General features: G+C 50.5%; 1 protein-coding gene across 2 annotated transcripts in view; it reads left to right on the top strand.

Moving 5' to 3' along the window:
- Nucleotides 1–7,452: 7,452 nt before the first annotated feature.
- LOC146430600 (voltage-dependent T-type calcium channel subunit alpha-1H-like) overlaps nt 7,453–23,348 on the top strand; it is a 101,781-nt gene continuing 85,885 nt past the window's right edge. The window contains exons 1-5 of one of the 2 annotated variants that reach the window (XM_085074383.1): nt 7,453–7,631; nt 9,004–9,137; nt 11,518–11,615; nt 16,068–16,227; nt 21,468–21,780. In XM_085074383.1, coding sequence (XP_084930509.1) covers nt 7,539–7,631; nt 9,004–9,137; nt 11,518–11,615; nt 16,068–16,227; nt 21,468–21,780 — 798 coding nt within the window. In that variant the 5' untranslated portion in view covers nt 7,453–7,538. The remainder of the gene's footprint in view (nt 7,632–9,003; nt 9,138–11,517; nt 11,616–16,067; nt 16,228–21,467; nt 21,781–23,348) is intronic. The other variant, XM_085074384.1, reaches the window with a different exon arrangement.

A 23,348-nucleotide genomic window follows, 5' to 3' on the forward strand; every position in this document is an offset into this window, starting at 1 on the left:
TTTTGATCCCGGATAAAAGGGAATAAAATCAGGATGTTGTTCCGGGGAGGAGCAGCCCAGGGAGAGGATGAAAGAGCGTTTGGGGTGAGCTGCAAGGGCATTGCTCATGCTGAGAAACCATGAAAGAGCAGGAGGCTGGCTGGGATGCCACAGGCTGCTGATTCCCAGGGGGGAAAAGAGAGGAGAATGTCTCTGGGGTGTGTGGGAATGTGTTTGTGTTGGGATGATCCTGCTGCAGCTCAGGGATGTGTCACAGCTCCTGGATTCAGCCCGAGGGAAGGAGGGAGAAGCTGGGAATGGCTGGGAAAGGTTATCCAGGTGTCCAAACTCCAGCAGGGACAGAGGTGGATTTTGCTGACCAGGACCAAATGGGATTTCCCCCAGGATTTCCAGGTGGTTCAGCTCCAGCAGCTCCTTAGGAATTCCTTTTCTCAGCGATGTCCTGGTGTTCCTGGTGGGAGATTTTTGGGATCCCACACTCAGGACACCCCATGATCCATTCTGTGGGTTCTTCTCCCTTCTGGGGCTGAGGAGTGGAGTTCAGCTGCTCTGGTATTTCCCTGGGATTGCTCCAGCCTTCCAGGCATTTGGGATTTCAGGCTTTGGGATTTCCATCCCAAATCCCAGTGGGATGTGTTTGGTCCTTTCCATTCGTCAGCTAATCCAGGATGGGAAAATGGTGTGGAAAAAATGAGTTTTGGAGTCACTCAGATTGAAAATCCCAGCTGAGAGCAAAGCTCAGCTTAACTTTGAGTTCATTTAACATCAGCCTGAGCTGCCCCTGGAATCAAAGCTGCTTCAGTTATCCCGAAAAAATAATTGCCTCTATCCATCAGCAGAATGTGCCAGGGATCCCGAGCAGAGCAGGAAGTGTTTTACTGGGGATTTGATTTTATTTTTCCCTCTTTTTTTCACTGTTGCAGTCAGGGATAAAAAAAACAAACCAAAGCAACTCCAAACCCTCTTTTTTTTGCTCTTTGGGTAGAGCAGGTGAATCCGTGGAATTGCAGGACTGGGATGGCTGCTTGTGCAAATCCACCGGGATATTCCAGCTGCAAAGCCCTCGGCTCTTTGGGAATGGCACTGGAGTTTCCCAGCTGGATTCGAACAAGGAGCTGTCCTGGGAAAAGGGAGTGTGGAGAGGGCAGAGCTTGGGGACTTCCAGGGTCATGGGATCACATGGATCCCCTGGAATATTCCTAAAACTCGGCATTCCCAGAATCCTGAAATCTCCTGGGCTGGGAAGGATCCCCAGAGATCCAACTCCTGGCCCTGCTCAGACACCCCAAGATCCAGATGTGTCCCGTGGGGATCCAGGATGCCCAGAAAGCTGGAAGGCTCCCAAATCCCAGTTTTTTCCCTGAATGATTTGGATTATTATTGTCCTTTTCCTGCCCCCTTTTAGCCACACTCATTCCCAGGCACATCCCAGCTCAGGATCCACCAGGAGCAGCCGAGGGCTCTGCTCCATTCCCAGGGATGTGGCTGGAAAAGCCGCTGCTCCACCGAGCCTCTGCACATCCCAGAGCCGGAGAAAAGCTGGGAAAAGGCTGGAAAAGAGTGCCTGGAGCGTGGCAGAGCCCAGCCAAGCATTGCTGCTCTGCTCCCCCAGCCCAGCTCGAGCAGAGAGCTCCCTGAGCGCTCCGAGCGTCATCCCAGGGGTGAAAAGGGCATTCCCTGTCTGGATCCGGCTTTGGCAGGGATTTGTCTCCTCCAGGGCCGCGCGTGGCTGCGGCAGATGTTGTGGACAATGAGGCAGGAATGCGCGGCTGCTCTGCATCCAGCCTGGAGCTGGGAATGCTGCCAGCTCCCCCTGCCCGGAATTTGGGGCCAGGCAGTGCCTGCTTCGCCTTCTCCTCGATTCCAGCTGCGAAATGCTTTCTCTGCTGCTCCCTGAGCCTGGAAGGATCGTTGGGAATGTCACGGGATAAATCCATCCATCCATCCATCCATCCATCCATCCCCGGGCTGTCCCTGGACATTCCCTGGGAGAGAGAGGATGGAAAATCCCTAGGGAGCCGAGGAGGCACTCCGGGATCGCTGATCCAAGCTCACCCAGGGCATCTCCATCCCCACCCTCTCCCTTCCCCACATCCCATTCCATCCGGGAAAAGCTGTCTGGATCTCTCCCTCCTTGCAGAATTCCCGGATCCGGGTGGCATCTCCGAGTTGCCATGGCGCTGAGCCACCCCCGGGCTCCCTGCCCTCCCTGCCCCGCCATTCCCGATGCTCCGGCGGCTCTCCCACCCTCCCTTCTCCCGCAATTCCCATCGCCCTCGCTCGCCTGCCAGTGCCGGAGAAAATCTGATATCTCATTTTATCCAGCGACTCAGGGAAAACTCTGCTGCTGCCCGTGTTTTTGTCCTTTATCCTGGGATAAAGGATAACCGGGAATTCCGGGGGGGTGGAACTTGGGTGGGTTTGGGGGATTCCGCGGCTGGGATGTGCTTAGGGATGGTTTGGGGTTGTTCTGGCTGAAGGGGATGGGGCTGTGTGCTGTGGAGCAGGAATAAAACCCTGGAATTCTGGAGGAGTTGGAGGGAAGTGGCAGGAAAAGAGATTTCCCTGGATGGCCTGAGGGGCTCTGGAACACTCAGAATCATGGAATTGTTAGGGATGGAAAAGAGGGGTCTGGAGAGGGAATCATCCCCAGGAAATGGAGTGAGAGGGATGGGATCAGACTGAGAGAGAGGAAATTTAGGGATATTGGGGAGGAATTTTTCCCTGTGAGGATGGGGAGAGGCTGGGATGGAATTCCAGGAGAAGCTGTGGCTGCTCCATCCCTGGAAATGTCCAAGGCTGGAAAGGGCTTGGAAAACCCTGGGATGGTGGATAATGTTGGGGTTGAACTGGCTGAGCTTTCAAATTCCCCTTTTTCTCCTGTGAAAATTTGGGAACAGGAGCTCTATGCTAAAACCAAAGGGATCAGCACCAAACTGGATTCCCACCATGGATCTTCCCCAGAAAACCACTGGGATCCAATTATTCCAACAACTCAGGCTAATCCCTTCTCAAACCAGAATTCCCAGTTCCAAAGTCATCTCCAGCCTGGCGTTTTTTTTGGGATGAGATTCTGCTCCAGGTCTGTGTTTGTGCTGCTGCTGGGGAGGGAATTTTTGCTCCAGTGCTTCTCCCTCCTTTTGTTTTCCAATTCCTGAGCGAAGGAACTCGACGGATCCGGTGCAATGTGGCCCCTAAAAATAGCTTTAATCAATCAACTTTTTTAAAAATAAGAACGTTCCTTAAAATGATGCCAGCGCCAGCCGGCGCTGCCTCTCGGGAATTTTATTCTGACTCATTTTTCTTCCAGTTCTGTGCTTTTTTTTTATTTTTATTTTTGTATTTTTTTTTTTTTTCCTCCCTCCTGTTTACCAAATATCCTCGAGTTTGGAATGTTTGCTGCAATTTCTCTCCGGGATGAGGTGGATGTTGCAGATTTTGAAATTGTTTTTGTCCCCTGGGTGGCACGAAGGACTGTGAGGTGGGATTAGTGGAATTTTTTCCCCCTTTCCCCCCATTTTTTCCCCCTTTTTTTCCCCTTTTTTTCCTCTTTTTTTTTCCCCTTTTTTCCCCCTTTTTTCCCCCTTTTTTCCCCCTTTTTCCCCCTTTTTTTCCCCTTTTTCTCCCCATTTTTCCCCCTCCAGCCCCTGCTGAGGGACACATCCACCTTGGCGATTCCAGGATTTCCTCCAATTTCCAAATAATCCAAATAATCCAAATTTCCCACCCAATCCTGCTGCTCTCCGAGGGGCAGCACATCCCTGGAATGCTCTGAAATTCCCAGGATATGTCTGTGTGTATATTTAGTGCATTAGTCACATCTTGAACGACACAAACCGAAACTTCCCTTGGCTGCTCCTCCTGCAAACATTTGTTTTCCCTTGGAACCACAACCAGGATTTACAGCTTTGGGGTTTTTTTTTTTTTTTCCCCGTGTGCAGCACGGATTGATCCATAATAACCACGATCCTGCCAAATCCCAGGGGTTAAAATAACGGGTTAAGTCTCCGAAATCCCCTGAGTGGCTTAAAAATAATAAGATTATGGGGGAAACAGTGCCATGATCTTGCCTTGCTGCCGTTGCTGGGTGTCAGGCTCGTGGCTTCTGCCTCTTTCCAGTGGAAATGTGGAATCAGGTTTGGGATTGGGGGATTTTTAAAATCTGGGAATTTGAGCAGAGGATGCTTCATTCCAAGGCATGGGGTGGAGGCAGTGGATTTGGGGTGGTGGTGATGCCATTTTGGGATATTTTGTTGGGATTTACTGCAGGAATGTTTGGGTTCCAATGTAGGGTTTGAGGGGTGGATGGTGTGGGGTGGCTGAGCCTGAGCTGTGCCCACAGCGTGGGAGATTCCAGTTTTTTTCTGGAGCTGGGAAGTGCAAAGGGAAGGAGGCACAGGCAGGGTGGTGTGGTTTATCTGTGCTGAGGGAATTTCTAAAGGAATATTGAGAACTGAGCTTCCCAACCAGCCAGGCAGGGAATTCTTCTCCCATTGTTCAATTAAAGGGAAAAATGACATTTTAAATGAGTGTTTTGACCTCCAGACCAGGAAATCCCCTCACAGCACTGCAGGGATGTGTAAGGTTTGAACAGTGAGGATGATGAGGCTCTGGAATAGAATTCCCAGAGCAGCTGTGGATCCCTGGAAGTGTCCAAGGCCAGGCTGGACAGAGCTTGGAGCAGCCTGGGACAGTGGGAGGTGTCTAAAATTGGAACTGGATGACCTTTCAAATTCCCTTCCAACCCAACCTATTTTCTGCTGTGAAGATCTGCCAGCAACAGGAACTCTCCACATGGTTTTGCTGACTGAAATGTGGGGAACTGCTCCAGCACATCCTTGATTTCCCACCTCTTCCCAAACCGAGCCCAGCTAAGCTGGGACAGCTCGGATCAGTGGGAAAAGCAGGACTGAGGCATCTCCAGCTGACCAAAACCCTTCATCCTCCAATCCCTGCTCCTTGATCCCAGGAAATCCCACGGAGAGCTGGCAGAGGGAACCAGGAGAGCTTTTCCTGAGAGAATTGGGAGAATCCAGCATGGAGCTGGGAGAGCAGGAGGGGCTGACATTTGGGTTTTTGGGGGAACTTTTAAACTCAGGGCTAGGTTTAGTCCAAGAGGCAGTGCTGATCCCTCCGTGCAACATTCCCAAAGGGAATATTCCCAATAGGGATTGGAGCTTGGCCCAGATATCCCTGGGATGTCTTTCCCCTGGAATTTCTGGTGGAAAAATGAAGCAAACCCATCCCAACCCTGGGTTGTCGCTGCTGAGCTACTAGCAGAGAAGAAATCCCGGATTCTCAGTGTGGCACAGAAAAGAGAGATTTATTATTTTGATTTCAACTTATATAGACTTTTCAGAGGTCACCCAGATTGGTCAGTCAGAAACGTCCCCCTAGGCCTGACTGGCCAGGCCTGAACTGTCCAAATCTCGAGACACTGTTTTTAATAACATCCAAACTTTATCTTTGTTTATAAAACACAGGAGAAAGTTCTCATGGGAAAGACCTGTGCTAGCCACAGCGCTGGGAGAGCAGGAGGGGCTGACATTTGGGGTTTTTGAGGGAACTTTTAAACTCAGGACTAGGTTTAGTCCAAGAGGCAGTGCTGATCCCTCCGTGCAACATTCCCAAAAGGGAATATTCCCAAAAGGGATTGGAGCTCGGCCCAGATATCCCTGGGATGTCTGGAATTTCCCTGGAATTTCTGCTGGAGAAATGAAGCAAACCCTTCCCAATCCTGGGTCTCCCCTCTGGATCTCTCCCACCCTGGAGAGATCCAGGAGTTGGATGCTGTTGGAGCAGGAGGTTGCCATGGAAACCGCCTGATTCCCGGTTTTGCAGAGTCACGGTTTTGGGGGATTTGCCGGGAGGATCCCGGCGGCAGCGCGAGCAGAGCTCACTTTGGGGTTCCATCCTCACCTTCCGTGACCTCCCGGCTGGAAAACAGCCGGACAGGGGCTGTGGGAACATCCACAGGGATGGTCTGTGGGAATCCTGCCTCCTGCTTCGCTCGCTGGAATTTTATTTCGGGGTGATTGGGATTTTATTTCGTTTATTTCCCTGATTTGCTGCATTTCGCTTTCGGACAAGTGGGTTTCCAAGTCTGCCCTGTTTGCTTCCCAGCTCCGGGATTTTCCTGGCTAGGAATTTTCCAATTAAAATTCTCTAAAACATTTCCAATTTCCGTCCAGTTTCCATCCTCTAAACCAAGGATGGGTTGGGATCAGATTTTAGGGAGCTGCAGGATTCGACCCCACTGATTTTTGCAATTTTTTTCCCCATCTGGATAAATAAGAATGAGCAAAAGCAGTTTGAGACTGAAGCCCTGTGCTTCCCTAATCTCCTGCTGCAATGAATTTCATCCTGAACCGATAAAATCCCAGATAAACCATTTCTAAGGAATAAACATGGAAGGATTTTTATCCAGGTTTTCACAGCAGAATTGCTGTTATCAGGAATAACTCAATGTCTGTGCTTCTCCCTGCCTCTCCCAGGTGTGTGTTCAGAAGCAAAAAGGTTTATTCACATCCAGATGTTTTCCATCCTTTTCCCTGGGAGCAGTTCTCTCATTCCTGCTCAATTTGTGGAATTATTTCGTCTTTTTGTGGGATTTTTAATTGTCCTGCCAGCAGCAAACAGCAACTTTGGGCCTATTTTGCACTGATGCAAATCACCACTTGCTGCTTGGATCAATTAATTATTGGTTAATTGAGCACTGGTGGATCCTGTATGGAATATGGAGGTTTTTTTGGGATTGTAGACATCCAGCTTGGAGCTGTTTCCTTCTTTTTCACCCACCCTGGATCCTAAATCCCAACATCCCATTTGGGTCCACCAGCTTGGCTCTGTTTTCCCTTCATCCATCGGGAAAGGGGAATCTGCCATTCCTGGAGATGCGGGAATGGGGTTGGGATGAGAGAACCTCATTCCCATTACTCCAAAAGGAAACATGGAATGGGGTTGGGATGAGAAAACCTCATTGCCACAACTCCACAGGGAAACAAGGAATGGGGTTGGGATGAGAGAACCTCATTCCCATTACTCCAAAAGGAAACATGGAATGGGGTTGGGATGAGAAAACCTCATTGCCACAACTCCACAGGGAAACAAGGAATGGGGTTGGGATGAGAGAACCTAATTCCCATTACTCTAGAGAGAAACAAGGAATGGGGTTGGGATGAGAGAATTTCATTCCTGCAGCTCCAGAAGGAAACAAGGAATGGGGTTGGGATGAGAGAACCTCATTCCCATTACTCTAGAGAGAAACAAGGAATAGGGTTGGGATGAGAGAACCTCATTCTCATTATTCCAGAGGGAAACAAGGAGAGCAGCTCATGGATTGGAGTTCTGGTGGTGCTGCCTTTGAGTTGCTCTCTTGGAATGAGAGAAACTCGGGATTTGGTCCTGGAAAAGCCTGGAAGAATGAGTGTGGATGGGAGGAGGGTTGGGATGCATCCAGACCCCGTTTCCTGGGGGTTTTTCCCTCCCAACCCCGTGCTGTCCTTAACGCTGGTGCCACCTGGTTCGAGCACGTGAGCATGGCGGTGATCCTGCTCAACTGTGTCACCCTGGGCATGTTCCAGCCCTGCGAGGACGTGGAGTGTCGCTCGGAGCGCTGCACCATCCTGGAGGTGAGCATCCCGGCATTTTTGGGGTGCAGGGTGAGGGGGGAACACCCATCGTGTTTGTTTGCACCATGGAAAGCTTTCCTGGTGTTTGGGATGGGTTTTCCCAAAAGCCTGGCTGGGTGGGAGCTGCTTTGGGGTAGGTTTGGGTTTGTCCCAGCAGGATCCTTGCTCTCCATCCTGAATTAGGAAGTGGGAAGGCACATCCCACTGGATTGCTTGGACAGAATTCATGGATTCCCATCCCTGGAAATGGCCAAGGGCAGGCTGGACAGAGCTCAGAGCAGCCTGGTCAGTGGAAGGTGTCCCTGCCATGGCATGGGGTTGGATCAGCTGAGCTTTCAGCTCCTTTCCAACCCAAACCATTCCCTGATTCCATGGCCAATGCCGTGGGGTGGAATCTCCCCTCCCACTCCATCAGTTCCACCCCAGCAGGATTGCTCCCTGCAGTGTGCCTTTGCTGCTCCACTCCCTTTTCCAGGCCCAAAAAAGCACGGGATCAGCCCATCCCTGCTCTGCGCCACGTGCCAGGAGAGGTGGATTTGGGAATTCTCCCCGTGCAGAGCCCCCAGCCCTCGCTGGGGACACCAGGCCTGTCCCCTGTCCCTGCTGGCGTCCCCTCGCTGCCATCTGCCCTCCAGAGGGGCTTTGGAATCACATCCAGGGGCATCTGCTGTGTGGGCAGCGCCTTGGCTTCCTGCACATCCCCAAATGACAGAATTCCCTCGTTTCCAACATGTGACACCAACTCCAGATCACCAATGTGCCACTGGGATCCTCCAGGGGCTGGAAAACACCCTAAATCCCATCCCATTCCACCCCTGCCACCTCCTGCCACCCCAGGGTGCTCCAAGCCCTGTCCAACCCGGCCCTGGAAATTTCCTGACAGGTTTTAGGCAGCAAAAGGCTGGAAAATCCCCATTATCCCTCCCCTGTCAGCTTGCAGATTTCCACCGAATCATGAGGTGGAAAAGCCTGAACCTCATGATGGATGCTGGTAATTAAATGAACTGAAATTAGGGGGCAAAGTTGCCGTGTAGTTTATTAAGGGAAAGTTGGTTAATAAAGATAAATCCCTCTCCAGCTCTCCCAGAGCTCCTTTGGGCACTGAAAGAAGCTCTGAGGTTTCCTTGGAGCTTCTCTTCTCCAGGTGAGCATTCCCAGCTCTCCCAGCCTGGCTCCAGCCCTGGGATATCCCTGTGTCCTGTCAGTGGATGACACTGTCACTTCCCATGCCCTGGAACAACCCAGGAGCTGTTCCAGGAGATGCCACCACCCTGCAGGGTTTATCTGGGCATTGGCAGGTGGCACTTTGGTGCAGGGAGCACGGAATTCCCCATGGTGGGAGCAGGACTGACTGAAATCCTCTCTTCTCCAGGCGTTTGACGACTTCATTTTCGCCTTCTTCGCGGTGGAAATGGTGATCAAGATGGTGGCTTTGGGCATCTTCGGGCAGAAGTGTTACCTTGGGGACACCTGGAACCGCCTGGACTTCTTCATCGTCATGGCAGGGTTGGTGACAACCCCATCCTTTATCCCAAGAGTGAAAAATCCCCATACTTTTATCCCAAGAGTAGAAAATCCCAGGGAGCCAAATCCAGGGGTTGTCCAAACCCATTGCTCGTTTTCAGAATGCCTCAGGAGGCAGAATCTCCCAAATCTTGATTTTTCCATTCCCCACCCCAAAAGCCTGCTGGGTTTGGGGTGAGTTAGGAATGCCAGGCTGAGCTGTGGGGTTTTTAGAATCCTTTATTCTCTGTCGGATCAACACATCCTGATCCGATCCACAGTGTCCCAGTGCTGTTGTCCCCAAAAAAAAAAACCATCCCAGAGCAGCTCAGCCCCTCCCCTGCTCCGTGCCACCCTCAGGGCGAGGCAGGAATGGGGAAAACAAGGAGAAAACAGCCCAAAAATCCCGTCAAGGAGGTTGAAATCCCAGTGGGAAAAGCTGGCCAGGAGCGAACCCAAATTCCAAGCCTCCTGTAAGCTCCTCTTGCTTTACAACTTAATTCCATCTCCCACAGCTGCTGCTTCGTGCAGGATGTGTTAATAAACAGCTCCGAGGAAGATCCTGTTGCTTTTGACACCACTTCCCTCACCCCCACGGGGAATAACTGAGTGGAGTAAAAGCTTGGCAAAGCTCAAACTTTTTTTTTTTTTTCCTTTTTTTCCCGATAAATAAACGGCTTTGGAAAGCCCAGGCTCTCCTACCTGCTCCGTCCATCCTGGCAGGGGATGGAAAGCTTTAATTACTGCCCGAGTTCTGAATTCCTGCCTTCCTAATGACCAGCCTGGGGTTAATTAAAACATCCTTGTAATATGTTGGGGCATTTTTTCCCCTTCCATTAGTGCTGTGCCATCTTCCCTGCACTAATGGAGTTTTGTTGTGCTCTGTGTTATTTGTCTGGAATACAATTAGGAACGGCTTTGGCGCTCTGAATAAAACATGAGCTCTCCTGAGCGGAGCTTCCCTGGAACTCGGGTGCAGCTCCAGCCCGGGAAGGAACATCAGGGACAGCAAAAGAAACTCATTATTAATTATTTTTTCCTTAATTGTGTTTTCCCGGAAAGCCGCTGCAGTGTTTAAGTGAGGAGTGGTAGGGGAGGAGCAGGGGGAACTCGGGATTGGGATTTTGGCAGGAATAACTAAATGCTGGGGGTGTTTTTCCACACTGGACGTGTGGGATGATCCCTCCTGAGCGTGAGCAGGAAATCCCCAGCTCATCAGGGATCCCCAAAACCCAAGACTGAGGGATCCCAGGGAGGCAGAAAGGCTGAGCCCTCTGCTCATCCCTCGGAGCAGGACTTTTGCTGGGATTTTGCTGGAATTTTGCTGGGATTTTGCTGGGATTTTGCTGGAATTTTGCTGGAATTTTGCTGGAATTTTGCTGGAATTTTGCTGCTGGGATGAGGGGGAAAGCTGTGAATCCATCTGGGAGTTTTCCAGGAATGTGCTGGAGGAGGATGAAACCAGCAGGAGATGCTGCTGCCTGTCTGGGATTACTCAGACTGGAGATGAGGGAAATAAAACCTCCCCTGGCTGACCCTGGGCTATCTCTGATGATTTTGGTGGATCTGAGCCACCAAATCCACCAAATGGGATTGGAAATGGTGGAAATGATTTCCCATCTCTCCCAGGAGAGGCTGGAGCTGGGAGTGACCCTGGTGGAGGAGAAGCTGGGATTCACCTCTGCCACCAGCACCACCCTGCAATCCTAAAACACCAAAGGTGTTTGCAGCAGGGAACTCCCCACTGGGATAACAAATCCACTTTTCCCAGCAAGGGGATGGATGTGCTGAAGCCATTCTGAGGCTTTTTGGGAAAAGAAAGGAAGCAAATGCTCAGCAGTGCTTGGTTTGCCTCCTCCAAGGAGCTGATTTGCCTCAGCAGCAGCAGCAGCACTCCACAGAGAGCAGGGAAACTCCAAACAAATCCATCCTACAGCAGCAGATTGTGTCTGGAGTTCCTCCCAGCTCCCAAAATCCTTCCATGCTTCCCTCGCCTGAGAAATGTCCCCTGGAAAACCCCAATCCTGGTGGAACTCACAGCCTCTCTGAGTTGAGAGCATTTCCCCAGCGCCAGGGATGTTGCTCAGGAGAGCTGAAACCAGAGGAATTCCTGGTGCTGCCAATCCCTGCAGACACTCCAGGATCCCAGGGAGTGTTTTGGACTTGCCAGCTGAAGGTTTGGAAGCAGTAAGGGTTGAAGGGACCTTAAATCCCATCCCATTCCACACCTCCCAGGTGGAATCCCTTAAATCCCACCCCATTCCACCATCCCAGGCTGCTCCAAACCCCATCCAAGGTGGCTTTCAGCACTTCCAGGCACATGGAATTGCTGCTCCTGACCCCAATTCCAGCCCATCCTGACTCGTTGCTGTTTTCCCTGCAGGATGATGGAGTATTCCCTGGATGGACACAACGTCAGCCTCTCGGCCATCCGCACTGTCCGAGTCCTTCGGCCACTGCGAGCCATCAACAGGGTGCCAAGTGAGTGACAGAGGGCTGGGAAAACTGGAAATCCACGGGAATAAATCCTCCCCACCTGGCTCTGGGCTTTTTGTTGGTAATCTGCTCTCTTGCTGCTGAGAGTGAATTAATTTATTTGAATTTTTAATGGCAAGTTAGGGCTCGGCATTAGCATAATTGGTGTTACTGAAGGGCGAGGGAGATTTTAGGGAATTGACCCTCAGGGCTGTTTTCCGATGTTTTTGTGGTTTTTCCAAGGAAAATAACTCTGCTGGCGGCGTTAAGTAAATAATGGTCCCACAAAGAAAGGGAAAAGGTCATTTCTAAGAGGGATCTTCTTGCCCTGATGGGTTCATTTTCCCTCCACGGCCATTTAAGGTCTTCCCATGTCTGTATGTTTGGGATTAGCTGCAGAAACCCCACGGAGGGTTTGCTCCACGGGAAACAAAACTGGGATCATCCTCGATGGGAAGTTCAAGTGGCTCCTAAATCCATTTTCAAGTGGCTTCAGCTGCTTGGCTTCCAAAGCCCAATTTGCAAGCCGAGCCACCAAGCTGGAATAATTCCCTCTCTGGAATCAGCCAGCTGCTGAGGCATCCTTTGCAAGGTGCTCATTCCACTGCCACCCCAGCAGTTCTGATCCCAAACCCATCCCCATCAAAACGCAGCAGCGTTGTGTGGAAATCCTAGGGATCTTTGCAGAGGGGAAAAAAAAAGGATATTTCCTGTTCTTTTGGAGCGAGCCAGCCCTGCATGCTGCCTGGAATTATTGTCCCACATCCAGGGAAAGCCAAACCCCCTCCAAGAAACACGAGGGAACAAATGTATTTTTACACCCAGGAGGTTTCTCTCAGAACTCAGATTCTGCAGGATTTTTCAGGAAAACATGGAATAAAATCAGTGAATTCCTCAGTGATGTCATCAGTTAAAAACAAGATCCAAAAAAACCCCCAAAACAAACAGAAGCTAAAAGGGACCACGGAAGCCTTTGGAACTTTGTTTTCCTAGCGAGGTTTTGTTGCCAGGGTTTTGGGAAGCACAACACAAAGCTTTCCTCTGGGATTTGCAGCTCCAGGATTGGGAGGAGCAGAGGAACCTCAGAAAGTGCTGGGCTGGGATGAGGATCCCAAAACCCTTCCCAGCTCTCCCACGGAATAATGGGAATAATAATGGGAATAATGGGGCAGCAGCCAGGGGAATTAGAGGATTTACACCAAATTCCAGGGATCTAAACAACTCCAGCTTCAGCTGGAATTTTGCCCTGTGTCCAACTCGGGTTTGTCTCCCTTAGCTCTGACACCACATGATTCCCTTCCCAGGGGATTTTCATGTTTTTCCAACGGACAGGTGATGGAAAAAATTCCATTTTTTGATGAATATTCTGTGGGATGAAATCCAGTGAGCAGAGGTGCCTGAGGAGCAGCTGGGCTGGGCTGACATCACCAGAACCTCCAGCAGATGCCAGGATTAGGATTCCCAGGAATTATTCCCAGAAATATCCCCATTCCTGGAGATTTTTGGGAGATGCCAACTCCATCCTCTCGGAACATCGGGAATTTTGCTGTTTCAGACTGATAAATTCCAGAATCCCTGGAGAAGGGATGGGGACATCCCTGGGTTTTGGGGTGGTTTTGTGGTGACATTTTCAGTCTTTCAATCCACGAGGATTCCACATTTTATCCAAGGAATTCCCTGGGATTCCACCACATCCCAGCAGTGGCTACAGGGCAGCACCATCCACATGGACATGGCAATGGGATTTTTGGCTCAGGAATGAGCACACCAAGGGGAAAATTTCATCTGCCAAGCAGACAAAATTCACAGCTGGATCAGAAGAGGTGAACCTGGTGTTAAATCACCCCCAGGGAAACAGGGAGAATCCACCTGGAGATTTATTCCTGGCGTTCCTGGGCTCTTCCCTGGGATCCAGCCAGCACTATCAGCTCTTTGCTTCCAGGCACAATAAATTCACCCACGAGATGATTTCATTTCGATGCTGTTCGTTAAGAAAAGAAAGAAGAGCCCCAGCCAATAAAAACATCACTCCTATCAGAAATTATTCCTTCCAAACCGCTGGAAAAATAGAATTCCTGCAATTTATACACTTGGCAGGGGCTGAAGTCAGGGATTTTTCTTTCAGCAGCGGTCATCAGGGGTTTTTTGGTTTTTTTTTTTCAAATCCATTTCGCTGCTTTATTTTTATTTTTGTTTTTCTGCCGTGTGGTTGGAAGCAGGCATGGGATGGAATGGGAATGAAACTCCTGCTCCTTGTTTCAGCCTCATGCTCTTTTCCCATGGCACACTCCACATCCCTCTGGGAGTGGCTGGAGAACAGATGGATTCCATCTCCAGGATTGTGCCACTAAACAGCCCAAATACCAAAAGGAGCTGAGCAGGAAAAGAAGTGTCTGGCACTGGGAGAGAAATTTTACCCATTTTTGGGAAAAGAAGGAGGGATGTCAGTGAGAGTAGGGGGGGAAAAAATGGGAGAAAAGCCCAGAATTGTCTTTCCAGCGGGGATTGAGACTTTGCTTTTCCAAAGATGGATTTGTGAGGAAAATGTGGGATTTCTCCTGGGGGGTGACAGTCCTGGGCAGGACCAGGGGGTGGATTTGATGATCCTAGTGTGTCCCTTCCCGTTGGGGAATTCTGTGATTGTGTGACATGGAATAAACATCAGGAATTCAAACCCCATTTCCCTGCAGGTGGGATTCGTGTCACTGGGACAGCACAGGGACAAGGTCTGGGGGTGACACCTCCAGGGAGGATCCTCTGCCAGCTCCAGCACTGGGAATTGCACCAGAGCCAAAGTTTAGCCGGGCACGGAGACCTCGGCAGGCTCTGGATGCAAAGGTCATTACTCATCCCTAATTATTCCTCAGCTGGGAATTCCCGGCCGGGCTGGCAGGTCCCTCGTGCCGCGCTGACAGGGCAGTGGCAGCTCCAGCCCCGCTTGGCTCCCTCGGGTTTGGCTGCCTTGGGTTTCCGCTGGCAAATCCACAGGATTTTCGGCTGACGGGATGCCAGCGCAGCCTGGGAATGCTGGGATGGAAGAACAGCTCTCTTCTGGAGATTTTTATCCTCCCAGCTCCCATCCCTGAGCTCTACAGATCCTGGGAATGCTGGGATGGAAGAACAGCTCTCTTCTGGAGATCCTCATCCTCCCAGCTCCCATCCCGGAGCTCTGCAATTCCTGGGAATGCTGGGATGGAAGAGCAGCTCTCTCCTGGAGATCTTTGTCCTCCCAGTGCCCATCCCTGAGCTCTGCAGATTCCAGCATCATGGAATTCCAGAGGAGGCATCAGGAATGTCTTGGGAGAAGCCAATGGGATCTGCTGGGGGAACAGAGAGTGCCTGGATCCAGTGGGATGAGTGATGGAGAGAACATCCTGGGAATGTGCAGGCTCTGTGCAGGCAGGAAAAGGTGTTAAAGGTGTTTCCAGAGGAGGATTATTTGGGATAAAATCCCTCTGAACACTGCAGGATCTTCTCACCAGCAGCCCCAATTCCCACCGTGCCATGAACTTGAGCCCAAGGCTTGGATTTGGCTTTATTCCCTCCTGTAATTTGGGAATTGCCTTTGTCTCTTCCCTTTTCCTCAGTTCATCAATCCCCAGCTGTTGGAATAATGCTTTGTCCATGAAAAGAGGTTCATTTAATGGCTGAACTGCTGAGCTCCAGGTTGTTAATCCAAATTTTATCCCCAAATTTGGAGGTGCCCTGAGGAATGAGAAGGGGCAGCCCCAGCCCCAGTCCCATCCCTGTCTCCTCTCCCAGTCTCTCCCAGCAGCAATGCTGGGAAGGTGCTGGGAATGCCAGGCTGAGCTGAGGCTCTCATTCCTCAAATTGGAATATTTGGGATGAGATGGAATATTCAGCGTGGAAATCAGCATTTCCCTGGCACCAGGGTTCATGGAGAGGTTTGGGGTCGGCAGGAAGGTTTCCCACAGCCTCTGCATGAGGAGGGAAAGGGAGCAGAGCTTTCCTTGGAGGAAGAAACATTTGGATCTTGCTTTCCACCCCCAAAGTTAAAATTTCTCTGCTTCCCAGCCTGTGGGCAGCGAGGAGAGAAAACCTCCATGGAAAAGGATCTCCAGCAGTGCTCATCCCCCACCAGGCTCTGTCTTTTAAGGGAACAATTCCTGTGATCCATGAGAGGTGTTTGCTGTGTTTACAAATCCGTATTTTGACAATTCCTCCGGCAGCTGGTGATTCCCAGGAGTGTTTCTCCAGGAGAAGTTGACTCATAATTCGTGTGTCTGAGTGATGCAAAAAACACCTGGAATTCCCACCCTTGGCCCACCCAGTGCTTATTCCCATTTCCTTCTCAGCCTTTTGCACTCCTGACCTCCCTTTTCATCCTCAGGCTTTAGGGGAAAACATCCAAATCCCGATTTTTCTGCCCTGGCTGCTCATCCAGGGTGGGAATGGTGCATTCTCCCCATCATAACCTGGTTTTCCCTCCTCCCCCAGGTATGAGGATCCTGGTCACCCTGCTGCTGGATACTCTGCCTATGTTAGGCAATGTCCTCCTCCTGTGCTTCTTCGTCTTCTTCATCTTTGGGATTGTTGGGGTGCAGCTCTGGGCAGGGCTGCTGAGGAACAGGTGCTTCCTGGACAGGAATTTCGCCATGTAAGTACAGCAGAATGAAAAAAAATCCTCACTTTTGCTTCCTTTCTGTCCCCTCCTGGAAGAATCCCAGCGCTCAGCAGGGCTCTGGGTCCAGCTGGGAATTTTTTATCTGAAAAAAATTCTGTTTGTCAGCAATTTCCCGAGGGTTTGAATAGATGTTTTGTGTTTTAATACTGCACCTGAAGGGTGAGGATGGGATTAGCTCTGCCTGAGAGCCCTGACTCGGGGAATTGGAGGATTTAGAACCAATTCCCAGTTCCCCAAACAGCTGAGGTCACCAAGCACACCCCAGCCCCTGGCAGGAGGTTGGAGAAGCTGCTGAAACCCAGAGAGAAATCCTTGTTGGGGTTTGAAGATGAGAAGCTGGAGGTGAAATCACTCAGACACAGCTGTCAGTGTGGCATCAGGGGTGGGCAGCACCTGGAATCATGGAATTGTTGAGGCTGGAAAACACATCCTAGATCATCAAGCTTAACTTTAATGGGGCAAATCTTTGTTTGGTTTCCTCCAGGTTGGACAGGTGTGTGGAGCAGCTCCTCTGCCAGGTGCTGAGGGGTGATAAAAAACCTTCCCTGCCCTGAAGAGCCCCACCTGGGGCTGGGAAAGGGAGCTGGGCTGGGAAAAGGGAGCTGGGCTGGGAAAAGGGAGCTGGGCCTGGGAAAAGGGAGCTGGGATTGGAAAAGGGAGATGTGTGTGGGAAAAGGGAGCTGGGACTGGAAAAGGGAGCTGGGCTGGGAAAAGGGAGCTCTTCCTGGGAAAATCCTTCCTCAAGGCTCCTGTCAGGGATGTCAGAGGTGAGGAAATGCCCCAGCCCAGCTCACAGGGCAGCTCTGACTCTCGAGAGGAAATGGAACCTGTAATTCCATCTCTGGCTAATCACGGGCTGTCTGCAGGGATTGTCTGCAGGACAGGCAGGATCATCCCTCAGGTCCTGCTCCTGCCTCTCACGGCTAACTCCCAGGGATTCCAGCTCCCTGAGCCTTTCCACATCCTCTGCACCAGCTCTGGTGGCATTTATCCATCCCGTCAGAGGTGCTGAAAGGTGGAAAATCGATGAGTCTGCCCTGGGTGTGAATCCACTCCCACATCCTGACTCTCCAAACCCTCTCCAGCAGGGATTTGCAGGTCACCAAACCCCAAATCACGCTGTCCCAGCCCTGCTGGGGTGGCTGTGCTCCTGCAGTGAACCCCACAAGCCCCTCTCTGTCTCCTCAGCTCATTTTTTTTTTAAACTCTCAGTGATTTTCTGCAGAGTGGAGCTTTCAGGATGAGCCGCAGGGGAAGCGTTTGCCGAGCACAGCCATCAAGCAGCCTTATGTAATTGCCATTAGCAGCATCAAAGGACTCCCAGGATCTTCTGATCAGGGCCTTGGACCTTTCCAGGGGAGGCAGGGGCAGCTTTTGGGGTGAGCCTGTGGAGCTCAGTTTGTTGGGAATCTTCTCCTTCCCACTGGGATGGGTCCTGAACCTCCCAGCAGATGGGAGAGGTGAATTTTGGGGGGTTCTGCCCAAATCCTGTGGGATTTTGTGATGGAAGTTGCAGCATTCCAGAGGAATTTGGGGCAAGGAGGCTGCTGGGGTGCCAGTGGGGCAGGAATGGGGGTCAGTGGGAGAAATGTGGGGTTGTGGTATCTTCACCCAACCTGGTGCTGCTGGTTTGGGCTCTTTGCATTCATTTTGGACCTGAGGAATCCAGCAGTGATCCATCCCTGCATTCCCAGCTACCCCAGGTTTATTGGAGCTCGGGGTGGAAGTTTTGGGGATCCAGATGGAGCCATTCCCTTTTTTTTTTTTACCATTTCTGCCTCATTCTCTCAATCCAGGCATCAGGACATGGTTCCCCCATTGCCATGGGCTTTAACACCCCAGCAGGATGTTGAAAAGGGAAAAAAAGGCATGGAATGGCCTGGAAAGCCCTTCAGGGTTCCATCTTGCTGCTCATGGAATCCTGGGATGGGTTGGGTTGGAAAGGACCTTAAAACTCACCCATGGCAGGGACATCTCCCTCTATCCCAACCTGGCCATGAACGCTTCCAGGGATTGGAAATCCACAATTTCTGAGGTTTCCCAGCCCTTCAGGAGGACAGCCAGGCTGGGGCTGAGCACAAGGTCCTGGCTCTGATTTCCTCTCCAGCCCCTTAGAGAGAAAAACCTGAATTCCTGAAGGATCTCCCCTTGATGCTGCTGCCAAACCCTCCCAGCTGAACACAAAACTCCTTCAAACAGAGCGTCTGGACAAAACCCAGGGGCCAGGCAAGGCAGGGTCCTAACCCCAAATTTTCTGGATGAAAGGAGGTGTAAGTGAGCTGACAAACAGGTGCCTCAAATCCAGCTTTGCCCCGCTGTGCTCTGCTTTCCCAGAGGCATCAGATGGAAGAGCTGACTTTGATTTTTGCCATCATTCTTCTTCCCCCATGGAAACCTTTTCTTTTCAATCCCCCCTTGAAAAGTTGGCAGCTTCGAGTAAAGCGACTATTTTTAAGTAGAGCACGTTGTGACAGGAATTTGGGGACTTTTTGGGAGGTGCATTGGGAATATCTGCTTTTTCTTCCTCTCTCTTTGAGAGTTGCGCTGTCACAGCGCTGGAATGAGGTTATTTAAGGATTTTTAGGCAGGATTTTGAAGGAATTGCTGGGTTGTTGCAGTTGTGGGTTTGAACTGGGTCTCTGCTCTTTGGGACATGGGAGAATTACCTGGAATGAAGTTATTTATGGATTTTTAGGCAGGATTTTGAAGGAATTGCTGGGTTGTTGCAGTTGTGGGTTTGAACGGGGTCTCTGCTCTTTGGGACGTTGGCAAATCTCCTGGAATGAAGTTATTTAAGGATTTTTATTCAGGATCTTGAAGGAATGGCTGGAGTGGGTTGGAACTGGTTCTCTGCTCTTTGGGGCATGGGAGAATTACCTGGAATGAGGTTATTTATGGATTTTTAGTTGGGATTTTGAAGGAATTGCTGGGTTGTTGCAGTTGTGGGTTGGAACTGAGTCTCTGCTCTTTGGGACATGGGAGAATTACCTGGAATGAAGTTATTTAAGGATTTTGAGTTGGGATTTTGAAGGAATTGCTGGAGTGGGTTAGAGCTGAGTCTCTGCTCTTTGGGACATGGGAGAATCTCCTGCAATGAGGTTATTTAAGGATTTTTAGTTGGGATTTTGAAGGAATTGCTGGAGTGGGTTGGAACTGTGTCTATTCCCTTTGGGACATTGGAGAATCTCTCCCTCCCCACCCAAACTGATCCTTCAAGCCCCGGGATGCTCCCTGGGAGAACTCCTCATGGAATAGCAGAGGCAGGATGGCAGGAGATCCTGGCAGTGGGAGCTGGAGGGAGAATTCCCCAAGGATTTTTGGGAAGGAGGAAGGCTTGGTGCAGTTCCTTGGTGTCATCTCCGGGATCCTTGTGAGAAACTGGGAGCTCCTCTGGCTCCTTCCCACCCTCCCGAGCTGCTCCAGGAGAAAACCAAGGAATTGGGTCAAGCCCAGCCCGTCTGTGTGCTGGGATGCATTTTCCACTCCGAGAGCCTTTCAAGGAACTCAGCGACTGGGAAGCAGGGGAGGGCAGGGAGCTGAGAGTGCTTTGTGTTTTCGGATGCCTCAGGAAATTCCTAACGGGAGTTTTCAGTTTTAATTAACTCGGGAGTCGCTCGGTGTCATCCTGCCTTTGGGAGAGGCCAGGGCAGCTTGGAATTGGTCTGAAGGGTGTTTAGCTGCTCCTCCTGGATTTTATCAGTGAGGAAAAGGCTCGCAGGCAGTCTGGGGGGAAAAATACCTTCCAGGTTTTTCTGGAATCCAAGGAACAGGGCAGGTGATTGTCGCTGTTGAGCCGCTAGCAGAGAAGAAATCCCGGATTCTCATAAAAAAGAGAGCTTTATTATTTGAATCCAACCTATATAGACTTTTCAGAGGTCACCCAGATTGGTCAGTCAGAAACCTCCCCCTAGGCCTGATTGGCCAGGCCTGAACTGTCCAAATCTCGAGACACTGTTTTTAATAACATCCAAACTTTATCTTTGTTTATAAAACACAGGAGAAAATTCTCATGGAAAAGACCTGTGCTAGCCACAGGTGATGTGGCAGTTCTGTCTGGAGGGGAGGGATGTGCAAGCTGTTGGACACAAAGAATTCCCAATTCCTGGGATGTTCTCCTCTTCCCCATCCTGTTCCTGAAGCTGATGAACCTTCCACACCCATCTCGAGTAATGGGATGGTGGAAGAGAACCGAATTTCCCAGGAAAGCTGGTGAGGGCTGATTTCCCCTCAGCCCTGCTCTGCAGCAACTGTTCTCTCCTTAAAATGCAGCAGCTGAGCCACTCCTGCTTGGCTCGAGGGTTTTGGGGAGCGATTCCAAGCAATTGTATGGAATAACACTCGTTAAAGCCAAATCTCTTCACTGGATAGGGACATTCAGAAAGATAAAAATAGAGCTGTCCCAGCTGGAAGAATTACCTGTTTATCTTCAGCCCATATCTCTTCTAATGTGTGTGCTGCCTCTCCCTTATCTCCTGGTGATTATAGAGGACCTGAGATCCCTGGAGCTCAGAAAACAGTGGATAAAGTTGGCTCTGGAGCAATGCAGCTTCTCGGTTTGAGCCCTGAGTGCTGCAGGCTCTCAGAGCCCAGAAAGTGCCAGATCTGGGACACAGCTCAGGGAAAAGGCAGCTCCTGCCATGCTGCAATTCCAGCATTTCCCTGTCCAGGCTGGGACAGAGCCATCCGCTCTATCCAGGCCAGTTTGCTCAGACATGCAGGAAGCACGTGGTTCCCATTAATGTGGGCTCTTCCCTTTTTTAGGGAATTACCTTTATTTTATGGAGATTGCCTCTGGCTGGGTCTCTCCTTCTGAAAGCTCAGGGATGTCCCGAGGGGTGAATTTATTGGGAAGCTGCACTGCCATCAGAAGAGTTATCTTCAAATCCTTCCGGAGAACCCAAAAATCTCCCTGGATTTTTGGGAAGAACCTGGCCTGCTGGGTTTTCTCTCTAGAGAATAGATAGATTTTTCTAGAGGGAAAGGAATTTTATTTCATGCTTTTAACTGCTTTGTTGGCTCAGGGAAACTCAGGCTGACCTTTCCTGGGAGATCACTGGGGTCTCACAGGGTGTAAAAGGATTCACAGGTGATTTCAGGAGCTGCAATTTTGACTGGAACTCGTTGAAGGGGCAGCAAACAGCACCTTCTCCTGCTGCCAAAACAATGGATCAGCCACTTTTCCCTCACTCTTTTCCTTCCTTTCCCCCTTGCAGGACGTACAACCTGACCTTCCTGCACCCCTACTACCGGCCGGACGAGGCGGAGGAGAATCCCTTCATCTGCTCCTCGCACCGGGAGAACGGCATGCAGAGATGCTCCAACATCCCCACCAGGAAGGAGTTCAAGGTGGAGTGCACCCTGAGCATGGATTCCTACAGCCCCAGCCTGGCCAGCCCCGAGCCCAGCAGGAACTCCTGCATCAACTGGAACCAGTACTACAACGTGTGCATGGCAGGGGATGTGAACCCTCACAACGGAGCTATCAATTTTGATAACATTGGATATGCCTGGATTGCTATTTTTCAGGTAGGATTCTCCCAAAGTTCACCAAATATGGTGGGGGTTTTTTGGTTGTTTTTTTTGGTTTTTGTTTTTTCCTGGTTTTGTTGGGTTTTGTTGTCATTTTTTTTGCTCAGGGGAGGTTTTTGGTGAATGCGTCAGAGGAGGAAGGGGTTTGCTCACCCTGCAAATAAGGACTTGGGGAATAAATGAATCAGGCAATAAATGGTGTGAGAGAGCGTTTGGAGAGAAGGAACTGGGTTTTTTGAGTGCAGTTTAGAAAAGGGGGAAAGTAATTCCTGAGGCAGAAAAACTCATGGCAAGTTCCACCTCTGCAAGTCAGATCAATCCCAGGGATTTCTGAGAGCGGGGGCTTTGTTGTTGTAAAATCAGGAAACTGAAATTGGTGTTGAGGTTTTTAAAACAAGACTTAATTTCATTCAGAAATGGAGGAACCTGGCATGGGTTAGGCTTGGTTTTAAAATCCCAGGGTGATCCTGGTGAGCATGGAATGCTGGAAGGGGGAAAAATCCATTCTGGCCAGAATTCCTGGGAGGAATTTGAATCTCTCTCGAGCCACAGCTCTTCGGCAAAGACCAAAGTGCTCCTCGCTCAGCCTGGTGACAAACACAGCAACTGAAGGATTTTCCAAGCATTTTTAGGTCTGGAATGTTGGAGAGCTCATCCACACAGTCCAGAGGCTGTGGTTTTGCAGGGAGTGATTCATCTGGAATGATCCCTGTGTTCTTTCCCATTTTTAATAGGCACTTCCCGGTTTTAAAGCATTTCCTTGGCTTTGGCTGGATGCCCTGCTTGATTCTGTCCTCCTGAAGTGTAGGTGACATCTGCTCCTGAGGAGAAGAGAATTCTCCTTTCAGCCTTGCTAATGAGGAATAATTACTCATCCAGAGCCCTGCGTTTAATTGATGGGTTTCCTTCCAGTTCCATGTTATCCCGTGAACTCCAGAACTCCCAGTTTTCACCTGGGAGTTGGGAAGTGGTGAAGGTTTGTTCTGAGGATCTTCCCTGCTCTGCTGCTCCACAGGAGCTGCCCTTGGATCAGAACCAAACCCAGAGGGGTTCAGGCAGAGCCCACTGGGCTGGTGGGGAAAATGCTTTGGAATTAGTGAGGGAGAGAAGAGCTGCTGGCTGGCAGTGAGCGCTGGATGAAGGGAAGAGGGAATTCTCCTTTTCCTGCTCTTGCACAGCTCCCTGACAGAGCTGAGGGATATTCCCAGGAGATCCCATCTGGCTCCCACCACAGGGCAGGGAAAGGGCATTGAGGAGGAGCAGGAGCTTTTCCAGGGGTGTCCTCCTTCCTTTCCCTCCCAGAGCCTTTCTCCAGGCTGCAAATTTTCATTCCATCCTGGCCTTTGATTTCCTCATCCTTAAAAGGTTCCATTTTATCCCAGAAAGGACCCCCCAGCCCCAGGAGAGGCTTCAGTGTCTGGCAAATCGGGATCTCATGTCCTTGGATCATTCTGGCAGCTGCCAGGAGGTTGATGACTGCTTTTAGTGCTGCTCAGGCCATCCAAACGCTCCAGAGGATTTCCAGCCAAAACCCTCTTCCCACGTCTTTCTTCCTTTTGGGGAAG

The sequence above is a fragment of the Lichenostomus cassidix genome, chromosome 14 (assembly GCF_008360975.1).
Source record: "Lichenostomus cassidix isolate B80296 chromosome 14, HeHo_3.0, whole genome shotgun sequence".
NCBI lineage: Eukaryota > Metazoa > Chordata > Aves > Passeriformes > Meliphagidae > Lichenostomus > Lichenostomus cassidix.